This window comes from Delphinus delphis, chromosome X, assembly GCF_949987515.2.
Source record: "Delphinus delphis chromosome X, mDelDel1.2, whole genome shotgun sequence".
In the NCBI taxonomy this organism is placed as follows: domain Eukaryota; kingdom Metazoa; phylum Chordata; class Mammalia; order Artiodactyla; family Delphinidae; genus Delphinus; species Delphinus delphis.
In genome coordinates this window covers 77,467,246-77,485,327 of record NC_082704.1, presented here as the reverse complement: position 1 = coordinate 77,485,327, position 18,082 = coordinate 77,467,246, and the positions used below count along the sequence as shown (strand labels likewise).

General features: G+C 41.4%; 1 protein-coding gene and 1 pseudogene across 1 annotated transcript in view; one reads left to right on the top strand and one right to left on the bottom strand.

The window, feature by feature from the left end:
• The first annotated feature begins 4,393 nt into the window (after positions 1-4,393).
• Positions 4,394-4,734, top strand: LOC132418189 (large ribosomal subunit protein eL42-like; annotated as a pseudogene).
• A 7,206-nt stretch (positions 4,735-11,940) lies between these two features.
• The window catches only part of LOC132418188 (elongator complex protein 1-like), an 83,397-nt gene continuing 77,255 nt past the window's right edge, over positions 11,941-18,082 (bottom strand). The window contains 1 exon segment of the mRNA XM_069540344.1: positions 11,941-12,089. Coding sequence (XP_069396445.1) covers positions 11,941-12,089 — 149 coding nt within the window.

Below are 18,082 nucleotides of genomic sequence, written 5' to 3'. Positions count from 1 at the left end.
AGCTTCATGGAGAATTATCCCCTGGAGGATAAATGCCCCAGGGCAGTTGTACATGTGAAGGGGATGGTGGGGGGAGGAGGGGAAGAGTTGCAACTGGTCTAACAGGCTGGGAGACCTGAGAGGCTGCCGTGCATCTGTGGAAAAATAAAACTTCAGCCTGGAATTCACTAATCATAACCATTACTTAGCACCACCTATGGGCATGCACTGCACTGCACTGAGGGTGTCACACACCTTCTCCGGAAACAGCAGGAGCCCCAACCCCACCAGCTCAGCAAAATGTAATTCTCTTTGTTTTAGAGATGCAGATAGCTCTAGGAGATTACTTGATTGGACCAGGGTCGCATAACTAACTAGTAGCTAGCAATCCTAATTTAGGATCAAAGTTGAATTTAATTCATACTCTTTTTTTTACAGCACCAGGACTCTTCCAAAAGACATACATTCAAGGCTTAATTCTCCCAATTATTATGTCTGTGATCCTGGCCCTCTCAATTCATTACTGGGAGTTTTGTGTTGACTGATTGAAGAGTTGATTTTCCTGCCTCATTCCAGAAGAGGGTTACATCTTAAATCCTTACCTGCAATACGGGGAGAAACCCCTCCCAGTGTGTTTGTAGAGATTCGGAAAAAGGGATTAGGTCTGGAACACCAATAACAACATAACTATCTTTAAAACCTGAAGACCTGCTACCTCATAAAATGTATCTTTGAACTTCATGACTCCAAATAGAAAGGGGAATTCTAAGTTGCCCCCCCGAAATGTTTCCAAACTTATTGATATGGAAACCACTGTCCTAAGGTCACGTGTCAGTTAACATTCACATCCTGAAAAATTCTCTTCACCCTGTGTGCCCAAAGAAAGATCTAGAAAACTCATTGTCTAGAGCTCAGTTGAAATGTAAAGGAAACAAAGATACTAGATTGAACCATGTGAAATTACCATTACCAAAGGGGTTCGACATAATGCAGGTCTTCGACATAATTAATGCAGGTCTTCAAAAAGACAGTACCATTATCACTGCAGAATGATTGGGCAAGCCCATCCTGGGCCAAATGTCAGCAGGCAGGCATAAGAATCATCTGGGTGACTGTTTAATATGCAGATTATGGGCCCACCCACAGATCCAGTACTGGAGTTGGGGTGAGGTACTTCAGGAATCTGGCTTTTTAAAAGGCATCCCAAGTACCCCAAGACAGAAAGACTGCTCTAGGGGACTTCCCCTCGAGCATCTCCAAACCGGAAGAATATTCTGTTCCCAATAACTCTAAAGACAGCATCTCAAGATGCTGCACTTCTCAAAGGGCATCCTTTGTCAGCTTAAGGGCAGGTCAGTTTGAGGACCTCTACTGTAAAAGTAGGCAAGCACCTGGTGACAGTTTCAAATCCATCCTCCACAACTTTCTAGCTGTGAGAAGTCTCTTTTGAGTGCCCAGCTTTTTTGTTTTAATGACCCACCCCTCCTTTTGTTGTTTTCTTTATTTTATTTTGTTTTGTTGCCTGAAATTAATGATTATTGCAAGGGAATCTAGACCACTTTTTGAATAGCTGCATTTGGGTAATGTACCCATTGCTCTACCCTCCAGGAAAGAATTACTGTGGCTCCACTAGATGGTTTAGCGACTATTTATGCCCATCTTCCACATCGCAGACCCAGACCAAAGCCTAATTATTTCTACCATGTTTGTTTTGCTGCAGAATGGTAACATTTACAAGGACATGGGTTTTTCCTCTATCCTATAATTTGGATTGTTTAGTTTTCCTTTTTGGACTTCTTTGATGCTGCTGAAGAAAGAAGTCCACAAAAATCTGGAGAAAGGAAGAGAGTGGGCTGCAGGGGGCAGAGTAGGTGGAAATGTTGTTTGCTTCTCTGTCTCCTCGGCCCCCCACCACCACTTCCCCTAGCTGGACTAAGCTATCTCCTTCCTATTTCTGCTTTTCTGCCTCTTACAGCTGGGCTGAAATATGTCAGCAGTATCACTGACTTACTATGAAACCTTGAGCGGGTCTCTTTCCCTCTCCAGGCCTTGCTTCCTATGTAAACAGTGAAGGTATACAACCAGACAATCTCTAAATTTAGTAACTTTCTTTAGCCCACTGGACTGTCGCTCATTCCTCTGTGACAGCCATGTGACTTGGGTCAACTTATTTGACCCATCTGATAGACCGTCAAGATGAGTCACAGCCTTCTCTTTTCTATCTCTGATGAATAAAAATAAGTTGCTTCTTTATACCCAAGGCATGAAAATAGTAACCAATCCATGTTCCCTCAGAAGTCCCTGAGTTCCAAAGATGAGACCATTACTGTATTAAATTCTCCAAAGAGTTTCCAAGGCTTTAAATCATCTATCACATCCCTGACACACCCACCACACCCATTACCACACCCACTAGCCCCAATGCAACCTTAAAACCTTCTTGGGTTAATTTCTGCCTCTCCTCTCCCCTTTATTTCTTGCTGGAGGTTTCTATGAGAAATGTAATTCCACTTCTAGGTATGTACTCTAGAAAAGCATTTCCAAATGTCCACAATAAGACATACAGAAGGATATTCACTGGGGCCTTATTTACCATAATGAATAATCAGGAAAAAAATGTCCATCAACTAAAATAATAATAAAACTCTGAGAAATCCATTTAACAGAATACTGTGCAGCACTTCAAAAGAATGAGGCAGATCCAAAAGTACTAATATGGGTAGACTGATAAGACATATTGTTGAGTAAAAGAAGCATGCCAAAGAATGGTATGCATAGTATAACTTTTATGGAAAACAAATAAACTGTACATATTCTAAGTGTGTGTGTGTGTGTGTGTGTGTGTGTGTGTGTGTGTGTATATATGTACCTACACATACACATACATACACACACATATACATAGCAGACATCTGGAAGGATGTGTAACAAACTGGTAACATTGTTTACCTCCAAGGAAGGGATGGTCAAGGGGACTTTGTGTGAAATATTTTAATATTTTTACTCAAAGGTTATAATCATAAATTACTTAAGAAATTTAAATTAATTTGAAATAATACAGCCCCTAAGTATATAACAATAGCACAAGAAATGGGGGGAAGGAAAAGTTCTTACTCTATACATGAACTGGTATAACATAATTTGAAGATGACTGTTCAAAAATGTGATAAAGATGAATATTAAATAACATAAAGATAAAATTTTATTAGAAAAAAGAAATTTAACAAATAAGACAAGAGTGAAGAGAAAACAGAACCATAAAAAAATAATGCACATGCAGGTTAGCAAAGAGAAGGGAAAGGAAGAAAGAACTGATGGAACAAATATAAAATGACTAGCCAGATGGTAGATTTAAATATAACCATATCAATAGTAGAAATGTAAGTAATCTACACACCCCAATTAAAAGGCAGAGACTGTCAGACTGGATAAAAAACAAGACAACACATTATGCTGTCTACAGGAAACTCACCTTCAATATAAAGACATAAAAAAGTAAAAGGTTAAAATGATGCAAAAAGACAGACCATGCACACACTAATCAGAGAGCTGAGTGCCCTTATGAATACTAGACAAAGTAGACTTCAGGACAGGAATATTACCAGAGATAAAGAGAGTCGTTACATAATGATAAAGGGGACAATTCACCACCAAGACATAAGAATCCTAAATGTATATACACCTAAGATTGGAGCTTCAAAATGGCATGAAGCAAAAACTGCTAGAACTCAGAAGAGAAACAGACAATTCCATGATTATAGTCAGACACATCAACAACCCTCTTAGTAATAAAAGAACACAAAAGAAATTAGTAAGGACACAGAAGACCTGAACAACACTGTAAACCAACTTGACCTAATTGATATTTATAGAGAATTCTAGTCAACAAACAGCAGAATACACATTCTTTTCAAGTACAGCTGACCACTGAAAAGCACGGGTTTGAACTGCACAGATCCACTCATAGGCAGATTTTTTTTCAAAAGTAAATACTAGAGTACTACACAATCCCTGATTGGTTGAATCCATGGATGTGGAACCTTGGATACAGAAGAACCTTGGATACGAAGGGCTGGCTATAAGTGAGTCATATGTAAATATGAAATAGTCACCAAGAGTATACTGGGTCATAAGTCAAATCTCGACAAAGTTTAAAAAACTGAAATTGTACAAAGTATGTTCTCAATACTTTGAATTAATACTTTGAATTCACAACATAATTAAATTAGAAATCAAGAATAGAAAGATATTTGGAAAATTTCCCACACTTCTAAATCACTCAAAGTCAAATGATAAATTATAAAAACTTGAATTGAAAATGAAAACACATGAAAAGTTGTGGGATATAAATAAATCAGTGTTTACACGGAAATTCAAAGCATTAAAAATTTATAGGGATAGTACCCTGGTAAACATGGTAAACATTCCTAAGACCCACTAGACTTTCTATAAGAAGTGTGACTAGCACAACCCAACAAAATGACATGGTACAAGAAGGGCAAGGATTCTGGCCTGTCCCAGGAAAGCAGTGTTACCACAGGAAGTAGAGTGGCTATGGTGAGCAGGCTAAGTGGATTTTCCGGCAAAGGCTAAAACTACAAAGAAAATTGTGCTAAGGCTTGAATGCTTAAGCCCTATTATACATCTAAAAGAATGCCAGCTATTGATAGATGCATGCATTATGAACTGGGAAGAGACAACAAGAGAAGAGGCCAAATCATCCCATTCTGGGCTTCACCTTTTGTTTTATTATAAGGGAAATAAAATCTTGAGGTTATGTTAGCTTCAAAAAAATAAGTTTACATTAAGAAGAAAAGAATGGTCTCAAATCAATGCTCTAATGAGAATTCACCTTAAGAAACTAGAAAAAGAAAGGCAATATAAACTCAGAGCAAAGAGAAGGACATAAAAACCTGAGCAGAAATCTATGAAATAAAGCCAGAAAAACAAAGAAAGAAAATCAATGAAACCAAAAGTTGTTTCTTTGGAAAAAAAATAGGCAATTGATAAACCTCTACTCAGACTGATCAAGAAAGTGAAGGTACAAATTACCAACACCAAAAATGAAAAAGGGGAAATCACCAGATCTACTAACATTAGAAGAATAAGAAAATATTATGAACTAAGCCACTAAATTCACCAACTTGGATGAAATGGACAAATTCCCTGAAAAAAAAACACAGCCCTGACCTACTGTAGTAGACTGGGAGAACTCTAGTATTTATCTGCCTAAGGAACTCCAGGTAGAGAAATCAAAATGAGTAAGGAGAAAAAAGAACCCTCCTACACTGTTGTCAGGAATGTAAATTGGTGCGGGCACTATGGAAAACAGTACTGAGGTTCCTTTAAAAACTAAAAATAGAGTCGCCATGTGATCCAGCAATCCAAATCCTGGGCATATATCCAGAGAAAACTCTAATTGGAAATGATGCATGCACCCAAATTTTCATAACAGCACTATTTACAATAGCCAAGACCTGGAAGCAGCCTAAATGTCCACTGACAGATGAATGGATAAAGAAGAGGTGTGTGTGTGTGTGTGTGTGTGTGTGTGTGTGTGTGTGTGTGTATGTATTTAATATATATATATATGTATATATATATATATAATGCAATATTAGCCATAAAAAAAGAATGAAATAATGCCACTTGAAGCAACATGGATGGACCTAGAGATTATCATACTAAGTGAAGTCAGACAGAGGAAGACAAATATTATATGATATCACTTATATGTGGAATCTAAAAAAATGATACAAATGAACTTACAAAACAGAAATAGACTCATGTAGAAAACAAACTTATGGTTAACAAAGGGGAAAGGCGGGGAAGGATAAATTAGGACTTTGGTATTAACAGATACACACTACTATATATAAAATACTGATATATAAACAACAAGGACCTACTGTACAGCACGGGGAATGACATTCAATATCTTGTGATAACCTATAGTGCAAAAGAATCTGAAAAAGAATGTGTGGGCATAATACATATATATACATATATATACACACACACAAAATCTGAATCACTTTGCTGTATACCTGAAACTAACACAACAATGTAAATCAACTATACTTCAATTAAAAAAACAATGAGTAGGGACGTGGAAGCACTGAACAAAACAAGTGTTTCTACTGGAGTAGAAAAACAGAGTTTAGAATAGCAGAAGCTAAAGAAGTAGAAATCAGCAAGTAGAGGATTGGTTAAGATCAGAGATTAGTTAAGAAGCCATGGCATAATTCGGTGAATGATGATGAGGGTCTGAACTACCAAGGTAGTAGTAAGAATGAAGAGAAGATTAAAATTTGAGAAATAGGTAACCAATAAAATAAGCAGAATTGGTGACTGACTGACTATGGGAAGGATGAAGGAGGAGGAGGAGCACAGAAGGGCTCTTATGCATTGGGCTTGGGGACCAGGTGCTACTAATTCATACTGGGACTAGGCAAGCAATGGTGGTTGATGGCAGAGGAAGATCATGGTCTACATTTATGGAAATCAAGGTTGGGAATGTTTACCAAGCATCCGGATTTATAAATGTGACGCAAACGGGAGAAGTCAGCAGGGAAATAACTTACTGCATGGGTGTAAGTCTCTTGCCTAAGAGACTTACAGAAAGAGAAGAGATGTGAATCAAGGGTAGAACCATGATGAGAAAATAAAGTTCAAGAAAAGCTTTATGATTGGGAATAAGGCAGTTCTAAGCAAGTGCAATCATGCACAAACATGTTAAGTAACGTCTTACAATATCAAAAAGTTGCAACAAACCTACATATCATAGAAAAACAGAATGGTTAAAAAGGAAGACACTAAAAATGATATTTAAGAAGAGCATACAATAATTCAGACATTGCATACGTGTTTTCCTACCTTTTAAAAACTATTACGGGGTTTTCCTGGTGGTGCAGTGGTTGAGAGTCTGCCTGCCGATGCAGGGGACATGGATTCCTGACCCGGTCCAGGAAGATCCCACATGCCGTGGAGTGGCTGGGCGCGTGAGCCATGGCCGCTGAGCCTGTGCATCCGGAGCCTGGGCTCCACAACGGGAGAGGCCACAACAGTGAGAGGCCCGCGTACCGCCAAAAAAAAAAAATATATATATATATGTATATATTTGCATATATATATATATATACACATATATATATTATGTATTTATATTATTTAAACACTGAAAACATGCACAGCAAAGCTGGGAAAAAATACATCATTACGAAAACGGAAATCATATCAGGTATCTTTTCCAACCACAATGAGACAAGATATCAATTACTGGAAAAAATCTAAAAAATACAAATACATGGAGGCTAAACAATATTTTATGTATTTATATTATTTAAACACTGAAAACATGCACAGCAAAGCTGGGGAAAAATACATCATTACGAAAATTGAAATCATATCAGGTACCTTTTCCAACCACAATGAGACAAGATATCAATTACTAGAAAAAATCTGTAAAAATTACAAATACATGGAGGCTAAACAATACCCTACGTAATTACCAAGAAATCACTGAAGAAATCAAAGAGGAAATAAAATATACCTAGAAAAAAATGACAATGAAAACACGATGACCCAAAACCCATGGGATTCAGCAAAAGCAGTTCTAAGAGGGAACTTTATAGCAATAAAATCCTACCTTAAGAAACATCTCAAATAAACAACCTAAGCTTACAGATAAAGCAATTAGAGAAAGAAGAACAAAAAAACCCCAAAGTCAGCAGAAGGAAAGAAATCATAGAGATCAGAACAGAAATAAATGAAAAAGAAATGAAGGAAATGATAGCAAAGACCAATAAAACTAAAAGCTGGTTCTTTGAGAAGATAAATAAAATTGATGAACGGTTAGCCAGACTCAACGAGAACAAAAGGGGCAAGGCTCAAATCAATAGAATTAGAAATGAAAAAGGAGAAGTAACAACTGACACTGCAGAAATACAAAGGATCATGAGAGATTACTACAAGCAACTCTATGCCAATAAAATGGACAACCTGGAAAAAATGGACAAATTCTTAGAAATGCACAACCGTCCAAGACTGAACCAGGAAGGAACAGAAAATATTAACAGACCAATCAAAAGCACTGAGATTGAAACAGTGATTGAAAATCTTCCAACACACAAAAGCCCAGGACCAGATGGCTTCACAGGCGAATTCTACCCAACATTTAGAGAAGAGCTAACACCTATCTTTCTCAAACTCTTCCAAAATATAGCAGAGGGAGGAACACTCACAAACCCATTCTATGAGGCCACCATCACCCTGATACCAAAACCAGACAAAGATGTCACAAAGAAAGAAAACTACAGGACAATATCACTGATGAACATAGATGTAAAAATCCTCAACAAAATGCTGGTAAACAGAATCCAACAGCACATTAAAAGGATCATACACCATGATCAAGCAGGTTTTATCCAAGGAATGCAAGGATTCTTCAATATAGGCAAATCAATCAATGTGATACTCCATATTAACAAATTGAAAGAGAAAAACCATATGATCATCTCAATAGATGCAGAGAAAGCTTTCGACAAAATTCAACACCCATTTATGATAGAAACCCTCCAGAAAGTAGGCATAGAGAGAACCTTCCTTAACAAAATAAAGGCCATATACGACAAACCCACAGCCAACATCGTCCTCAATGGTGAAAAACTGAAACCATTTCCTCTAAGATCAGGAACAAGACAAGGTTGCCCACTCTCACCACTCTTATTCAACATAGTTTTGGAAGTTTTAGCCACAGCAATCAGAGAAGAAAAGGAAATAAAAGGAATCCAAATCGGAAAAGGAGAAGTAAAGCTGTCACTGTTTGCAGATGACATGATACTATACATGGAGAATCCTAAAGATGCTACCAGAAAACTACTAGAGCTAATCAATGAATTTGGTAAAGTAGCAGGATACAAAATTAATGCACAGAAATCTCTTGCATTCCTATACACTAATGATGAAAAATCTGAATGTGAAATTAAGAAAACACTCCCATTTACCATTGCAACAAAAAGAATAAAATATATAGGAATGAACCTACTTAAGGAGACAAAATACCTGTATGCAGAGAGTTATAAGACACTGATGAAAGAAATTGAAGATGATACAAAGAGATGGAGAGATATACCCTGCTCTTGGATTGGAAGAATCAACATTGTGAAAATGTCTACATTACCCAAAGCAATCTACAGATTCAATGCAATCCCTATCAAACTACCACTGGCATTTTTCACAGAACTAGAACAAAAAATTTTGCAATTTGTATGGAAACACAAAAGACCCCGATAAGCCAAAGCAATCTTGAGAAAGAAAAATGGAGCTGGAGAAATCAGGCCCCCAGACTTCAGACTATACTACAAAGCTACAGTAATCAAGACAGTATGGTTCTAGCACAAAAACAGAAATGTCGATCAATGGAACAGGATAGAAAGCCCAGAGATAAACTCACACACATATGGTCACTTTATCTTTGATAAAGGAGGCAAGAATATACAGTGGAGAAGAGACAGCCTCTTCAATAAGTGGTGCTGGAAAAACTGGATAGCTACATGTAAAAGCATGAAATTAGAACACTCCCTAACACCATTACAAAAAAATAAACTCAAAATTGCTGAAAGAACTAAATGTAAGGTGAGACACTATCAAACGCTTAGAGTAAAAGATAGGCAGAAATCTCTATGACATAAATCACAGCAAGATCCTTTTTGACCCACCTCCTAGAGAAGTGGAAATAAAAAGAAAAATTAACAAATGGGACCTCAGGGAACTTCAAATCTTTTGCACAGCAAAGGAAACCATAAACAAGACGAAAAGACAACCCTCTGAATGGGAGAAAATATTTGCAAGTGAAGCAACTGACAAAGGATTAATCTGCAAAATTTACAAGCAGCTCATGCAGCTCAATATCAAAAAAACAAACAATCCAATCCAAAAATGGGCAGAAGACATAAATAGACATTTCTCCGAGGAAGATATACAGATCACCAACAAACACATGAAAGAACGCTCAACATCACTGATCACTAGAGAAATGCAAATCAAAACTACAATGAGGGGCTTCCCTGGTGGCGCAGTGGTTGAGAGTCCGCCTGCGGATGCAGGGGACACGGGTTCGTGCCCCGGTCCGGGAGGATCCCACATGCCGCGGAGCGGCTGGGCCCGTGAGCCATGGCTGCTGAGAATGCGCGTCCAGAGCCTGTGCTCCGCAACGGGAGAGGACACAACAGTGAGAGGCCCGCGTACCGCAAAAAAAAAAAAAAAAAAACTACAATGAGATATCATCTCACACCGGTCAGAATGGCCATCATCAACAAAATCTACAAACAATAAATGCTGGAGACAGTTTGGAGAAAAGGGAACAATCTTGCATGCTTGGTGGGAATGTAAATTGATACAGCCACTATGGAGAACAGTATGGAGGTTCCTTAAACACTAAAAATAGAACTACCATACGACCCAGCCATCCCACTACTGGGCATATACCCTGAGAAAACCATAATTCAAAAAGAGTCATGTTCCACAATGTTCACTGCAGCTCTATTTACAATAGCCAATACATGGAAGCAACCTAAGTGTCCATCAACAGATGAATGGATAAAGAAGATATGGCTCATATATACAATGGAATATTACTCAGCCATAAAAAGAAACGAAATTGAGTTATTTGTAGTGAGGTGGATGGACCTAGAGTCTGTCATACAGAGTGAAGTACGTCAGAAAGAGAAAAACCAATACCGCATGCTAACACATATATATGGAATCTAAAAAACAAACAAAAAAATGGTCATGAAGAACCTAGGGGCAAGACGGGAATAAAGACGCAGACCAACTAGAGAATGGACTTGAGGATACAGAGAGGAGCAAGGGTAAGCTGGGACAAAGTGAGAGAGTGGCATGGACATATATACACTACAAAACTTAGATAGCTGGTGGGACGCAGCCGCATAGCACAGGCAGATCAGCTCGGTGGTTTGTGACCACCTAGAGGGGTGGGATAGGGAGGGTGGGAGGGAGGGAGACGCAAGAGGAAAGAGATATGGGTACGTATGTATATGTATAACTGATTCACTTTGTTGTAAAGCAGAAACTAAAACTCCATTGTAAAGCAATCATACTCCAGTATAGATGTTACAAAAATACATCAAAATATTAGTATTATATGTTTTGAGTTTAGGGGTCCATGGGGTACTGCCATCTACTATTCTGTATCTTGCAAATTCGCTATAAAACACTTATGCACGAGTAAGACAACCTGTCCCCCCAGAAAGAAGAACCATGATATTTCCTTCCATCTCTAGTGACCACCCCCACGCCACGCCAGAGTTCTTGTGTAACATAGGACCTGGCGCTGAGGGCCCGCAATGGCTGTGTCAGTACCTGTTGTGAAGGCAGCTGGGAGCCTCTGTGCCCTCGGCCCCACCACGTCACCTGGAGGCCTCAGCCCAGCCCAGGGAGGTGAGATCCCTGCATCCGTCTGTACAGGGTCCTGCGTGTGCCCCTCCGGCGTGGTCTCATCTCCGCAGTCACGCTGCCCTTTTCTGTCACGGGCCTTTCCCTCGGGGCCTCACCAGCCCTGCCTCCTGGCCTGGCTGGCAGGGCCTTCCCGGCAGCTCCTCAGAAAACAACTCCCAGTGGGAGGCAAGCACCCTGCACGGTGTGGATACTGGTCCTGCCGGGAGCGTGCCAGCTGCGACCTTGCCAGCCCAGGTGGCAACCGCAGCAGAGCCTCTGGGCCAGCCTTGGGCCCTGGTGCTGAACAAAGGCTCACGGTTCCTTCCACTCCTCTCGGCCACCTCACTAGGTCGGTGTACCGTCCTGTTCCTGGCCTGTGGCAGGGTGACATCTGGGCTGGGAGCCCAAGGACTTGCCCAGAGCCCACCAGACAGCAGTCGGCGTTACAGCGATGGTGACGAAGATGTTCTCTTTAAGTTCAGGCAGAGAGGGCAGGTCCCGTGCTCAGGGCCTCCGGGGCCTTTCAGGGTTTTGGGAGGCCGCAGCCTGGATGGTGTGGCCCCAGTGGGCTGAGGTGAAGCGATAGCGAGTGGAACGCCGCAGGCAGAAGTGGTGGAAGGGCCCCTCAGTCAGCCAGTAAGCCCCGTCACAACCTCATCCGTGAGGGGAATCCTGAGCTGTGACTTCTGGATTCAGGATTCCGAGGAGAAACTGTTGCCGCCTCTAAAAGCCGGCCATGCGCCCAGGTCTTGGCCCCTGTCCCGGATGTGGCCCCGCCCCAGATATGGCCCCACCCCCAGGGGTAGTCCCGCCGGATGTAGTCCCCCTCCAGGCCTCGGCCGGGCCCGCAAAGCACGCTGGGTGGGGCTCTCCCTGCGGAGGTTCTGCGCAAGGCTCGCTAGTTAGTTCGTCTAAAGGGTTATTGACTTACCGTTAACTAGATGCGATACACCAGGCCACTAGTGAGGGTGATAGAAAAGGTCCTGGTACTTTGGGGACCTAGAGAGTAGCCCAAAATTACAAATAGAGCTGTGATGGTGAAAGTGAGGTCACCATTCGTGTCTTGGGAGGGTCAAGGAAGGCCTCCCAGAAAGACCCCCGCTTTACATAGCAGTAAGGAAGAGGGAAAGGAGGGTGCTATGCAACCGTTTTTGAAGATCTGATGATGAAAAGTTCCCATCTGAAGGCTTATGGTTCCTTCAAAAGTGGGCCAAACAGCAAATCTGTTGAGGGGGAGGGAGGGGCAGGAGCTTGAGGAAAGTGAAGGAGGTTTGATATCATTTTGAGTATGATGAGAAGGAGCTGACTCAAGGACCAACACTGTAAGCTCCACAAGGGGAGGGAGCTTTGTTTTTCTTGCTCATGTGTCCCAAATGCTTGAAACAATGACTAGGATACTTCAGCCAAAGACTCCTCTGGTTTCAGCTGGATGTGGACCGTGCACAGTTGATGTAGTTTCTTGTAAGTGACCTCCTTGCCCTTAGCCTCGTGTCCTGGGACAAAGCCACTGAACAAGCAACTCATCCTTTTTCTCCAGGTGACTATTTGTCGAAGTCTATTTTACATCTGGGGCAAAAACTAGGGAGGGGTCTTGTTCACTAGAGTGTCAGCTGAATCTGGAAGGGGGTGACTGGCTTCGAAGATCCTTAATCCTACCTCCCCTCCTTGATGTATTTAAACTTTGGATCTCCTTAAGGTCCTCTCATCCTTTGGGGCTAAATTCTTTTTCTGGCTTTTCCTTGGGGCCTGAAGCTTAGGAACACAGGGCTTCTGCTGACCTAGGCTGCTTCAGAGCTGGGGAATTCCTTGGCCTTGACTATCTCCCTGGACTGTTTAATCTTTGAAAGAATACCTAAATTCACCTCCATCATCATATTCCTAAAGTGGAAACTCAACTTAGAGAAGATACTGTCCTCTGGTGAGCTCCTTCCCTCTAGAATTTTTCCCGAAGGACTGGGGCTAGGCTTTAAGGTGGGGGCAGGGTCTGGGGCTGAGGAAGCAATGGGGGATTGGTTAAGTGTATTTGGACTGGGGGAGGGGGACGCTAGAGATTGAATAAGAGAAAGGGAGACTAGTGTGGGACTGCTATCAAAGAACATAAGGGTAGCCAGCAGGGACTCACTGTGCGAAGAGGGGGACCTCTGAAGAGCTAGCTACATTTATGCTGCAGAGTCTCCCAAGATTTTGGAATTCGGAGACTCCTATGGGCTATGCAGTTACCATGGTTGGCCTTCACATCTCTAGAAGGGTTGGAGGGCTGTGGAGTAGTGCTCAACAGCAAGTGATGCTAAAGAAGGTGCAGAAGAACTGAGTTGGTAGTATGCCCTCCGTTGTTTTAGAATGATCCCTTCTTCTTTGTCCTCCCAAATCTGGAAATCCACACTCTTTGTGACATATCTTCAGGAGCTTCTGGACAGCAGAGCTAAGGAAAGTGTCTACTTGCTTCCACATGCCTGATTGCAGGGTCTCCCCAGAGACAGAACTCGCTGGATGAAAGGAGAAAGCTCCTCCTGCTGGAAATCACAGTATGAGAAGGTAGGGAAAAGCAAGTCCTTAACAGACAGCTGCCCCCAGGAGGAAGTTGAAATGGACAAGGTTTTTGAGCAGTCAACGCCTACGTTTTTTGCAATAGAAGTCAGTCAAAGGGGGTTTTCTGAAGATGAGGTCTCTGGAACAGTGTTCAGTAGGATTTAAATCAAGCCAAATTGAGTCAGTATTAAAGGAGAGTCTGGCAGTGGTGGGGTAGAGACTGTTGGTGATGATGGGGTGACAGGCAAATGAATCAGTGGGATTCATGGAGTGAATGGGATGTTGTGAGTGATAAGAGGTTGAGTTCCTGACAACAAGGGTAGGATCATGCAAGAGGAGGGATCTGGTTGGGGAAGAGAGTCTAGTATCTGAGTGTGTTCTAGGGGAAAGGAGGAAGGGTAGATGATGGGGGCAGAAGATGGTCCCTTAAGATTGTAGCTCCGGAGGCAGAAAGGGATCTGCAGTGTTGAGATTGAATAAGGGGACCTGGGGGGCAGAGTGGAGGCAGAGAGGACCTTCGTGGAAAAGATGAGAAAGCTGGTAATGGGGCGAAATAAGGATAAATGAAATGTTAGGAGAGATCAAGGCAAGGAGGACTCCCAGGGAGAGGGGAGAAGGCCATCATGGGAGTGGAAAAAAAGATGAGCGAGAATGTGGGAGCCAATGACAGAGCCTCTGGTGGCAGAGAGGCCAGTATAGAGATGAAAGGAGTGATGAGGGAGGGGGACCAATTATGAAGAACAGGGCAGAGAAGAAAACAGAGCAAGGCACGAGAAGAAAACAGATTATGCAGGAGCAGAGTCAGATACAAAATTGGGAGCAGCAGGGGAAGATGAGACTCTGTAGGGTCCTGGAAGGAAAGGCTGATAAATAGGCCAGAAGTGAAAGGGCTCAGACAGAGGGGCTGATAATTGATCTGCTGGAAGGTCTGGTGAAAGGGTGGAGGCCAGAGTTAAAGAAGGCTCAACAGAACAGAAGGGGACACAGAGGAAGCAGCATCTTTCACAGGATTCCCCAAAGCAGAAGGTCAGCCACCACAGTGATGCTTTCCCAACCCTCCCTGCACAGATCTTGACCCAGCAGTTACCAAAACCACAAGAGGCTGCAAGCTGCTGCCAGGAACAGAGTAGAAACAAGAGGGTCTGGCAAGAGTAAGGGCACCTGAAGCATGCTGCCCCTTCCCATGCCCCACATCTGAGACTTCATTATACTCCTTTATACCTCACCCCAAGGCTTGCTTTCTCATTCTGGTTTCTGCGGGTTCCTCCTTCAGGGGAAATGCCAGGCTGCACTGGGGCCCTAAAATTATATAGCCCATGCTAGGAAGTGGGAAAAGGAAAAAAGGAAAGAGATTAATGACTTCCAGAAAAGGTCCCATGCCACCACAGCTTCTTTCCGGCAAGTTCAACAAGCCACTAAAACAAGAGAAAAAGTGAAAGTTAATTTGACCTGAAAAAATGAAAATCTGCCACGCCATTCATCAAAATGGGAAAACAGACACAGATCACAGATAAAGCCAGGTGCAAAGTTAGCAGAAAATTATAGTTCTCCCAAGGAAACACTACAGCTTGTAAAGTGTCTGAATGACACTCAGTAGCATAACTATTACTTCGTTACTGAGAAATCCTGTTTTCTAAAATCACAGTTTATCAGAAACTTTGCTTTTGAAGTAAGAACAAAACATCCCACTCTTGCCTGAAGGATCTAATTCACACTGACACAGAGCACCTGCCTTAATTTTCAACCCTGGTGCAGATTCAGATAAGGGGGTTTGGGATATTAACATTTCACATCTATCTTAATTTGTAGTTTCTAAGGAAAGGAAACCTAGTGTCCGCTTTGCCATCCAGACATGATGTTGGCCCTTTATGCACAGCCCTGCTTTGCTTTAACATATCAAAATACTATTTCATATAAATTTCACCTAATGCCACCCTTCTCCAAAATCGTATCATAACTTTTCTCTTTCTTGGTGACACACCCCATGGTTCCTCCAATGTGTGACCTCCTTTGTTGAAATGAGCCAATAACCCTGACTTTGTCAGACTACAGATTTGCTCTGGGTGTCCTGATTAGCACATTTGGAGATTCTCTTGATAGTCGGTCAAATCCCCCCGCTACGAAGGATTGGCCTCCAAGATAGTAATAATGTGCATATCTGAGATTCCTTGAGTCTCAAGACGTTCAAGATTTGTCTTTGATTGCATGGTTTTACATTGAATTTAGATTCTGGTTGTCTTCTTTGGTCCTTCAATATCAGTTTATTTGTCTCCTGGAATTTTTGGTTTCCCATCAGACTCGTCTTCCCTGGTGAAATTTGGCTTTTAACACCCTGTCCTGCCTTCTGTTTATCTATTGTCTTCTATTTGTCTATGAGAACTTTCCCCAGTGTTTTCTGGGTATGAGAACTTGGCTTTGGCAAAGAGCTCGCCACACTTTCTGAGAGCCAGGTGGCTGCTGATTTCTCAGGTCAGTAAGTAGAGGCAGCTTAACCTTGGGGTTGAGGACTCACAACACAAGTGATGTTTTACCTTTGATCAACAGTCAAGCAATCTCTCATGGGCTTGTCTGCTAACAAGCTTGTGCTACCTCCTGGCATAACTTCACTGAGGATAAATTAAAATTATAGTGGCCACTTGGGGAGCTTTGACATGAACAAGGATGTTCATTCGAGAAATGCCTGAGGCATAAAGGGAAAAGAAACTCTCAAGAGGAGATTGTATAACTGGTCTGCCTAAAAAAGAGAGAACACTGTGATTAATGTAGGAGATTTCCCTCTATTCCCATTCTTTAGGAATTAATAAGGATTGGCTTTTAATTGTATGGCTTCATAATATTGTCAGGGACTTGAGTTACTGTTTAAAGCAGCTGTAATGACTTTCTCTTTTGTGTCTCTGTATATGTGAAAAAGGTTTTCCTGCATCTAAACTTTCTCCCTTCTCCTTACAGAAAAAAGACAAACTCTGACAGTGATGATTTCATATTTGTCTAAAGCTATCTCTCTCTCACTATTTGTTTTGTTTTGTTTTGTTATTGTTCTATCCTTCTCTTTTCCCCTCACTTGGGACATTTTTTAAAGATTAATTACTCAGAGGACTTCCCTGGTGGCGCAATGGTTAAGAATTCACCTGCCAATGCAGGGAACGTGGGTTCGAGCCCTGGTCCAGGAAGATCCCACCCACATGCCACAGAGCAACTAAGCCCATGCACCACAGCTGAGCCTGTGCTCTAGAAGACTCGAGCCACAGCTACTGAGCCCGTGTGCCACAGTTACTGAGCCTGCACTCTAAAGCCCTCGAGCCACAACTACTGAGCTTGTGTGACACAACTACTGAAGCCCACATGCCTAAAGCCCGTGCTCTGCAACAAGAGAAGCCACCACAGTGAGAAGCCTGCTCACCACAACGAAGAGGAGCCCCCTCATGCCGCAACTAGAGAAAGCCCACACGCAGCAATCAAGACCGAACGCAGCCAAAAAATAAATAAAATTACAAAAAGACATCTATCCTATGATTTCACTTAAAAACAATTTTATATTTTGTAATCTTAAAATATTTGTTTCAACAATGATCCTTTTCTTGCCCCATAAAATCAATATACAAAATTTAGAAATTTTAAGTCTTGAAGTTTTAATACTAGTCATGTGCACTAGAATATTGTCTTAGCATTAATTTTATATAGTAAAACCAGGGCAGTATAGACATAGGGTTGTCTTTCATCAATATGATTAACTCATTCCAATTTGTCCAAATTTAACAGAAATATTACAGGATACTTTAAAATATATACCTTATAAACTTGTATTCATGAGACAAAATTTAAAAAATGTTAAAATGTAAAAAGCTCTTATATTGAAAGTAAGATCTCTCATAGCTATAGTAATGAAGGCTATTCTTTAAATACATTTGTGTACATTTTATAATGCAAAATAAACAGTTTATTGGCATTTTTCTTGTCTCTTAGATATTTTTACTATTTAGTATGCAAAACAGTGACAGTTTTCTTTCTGAGCAATTAATCTTTTTTTTAATTAATTAATTAATTTTTGGCCTAGTTGCTCCACGGCATGTGGGATCTTCCCACACCAGGACTCGAACCCATGTCCCCTGCATTGGCA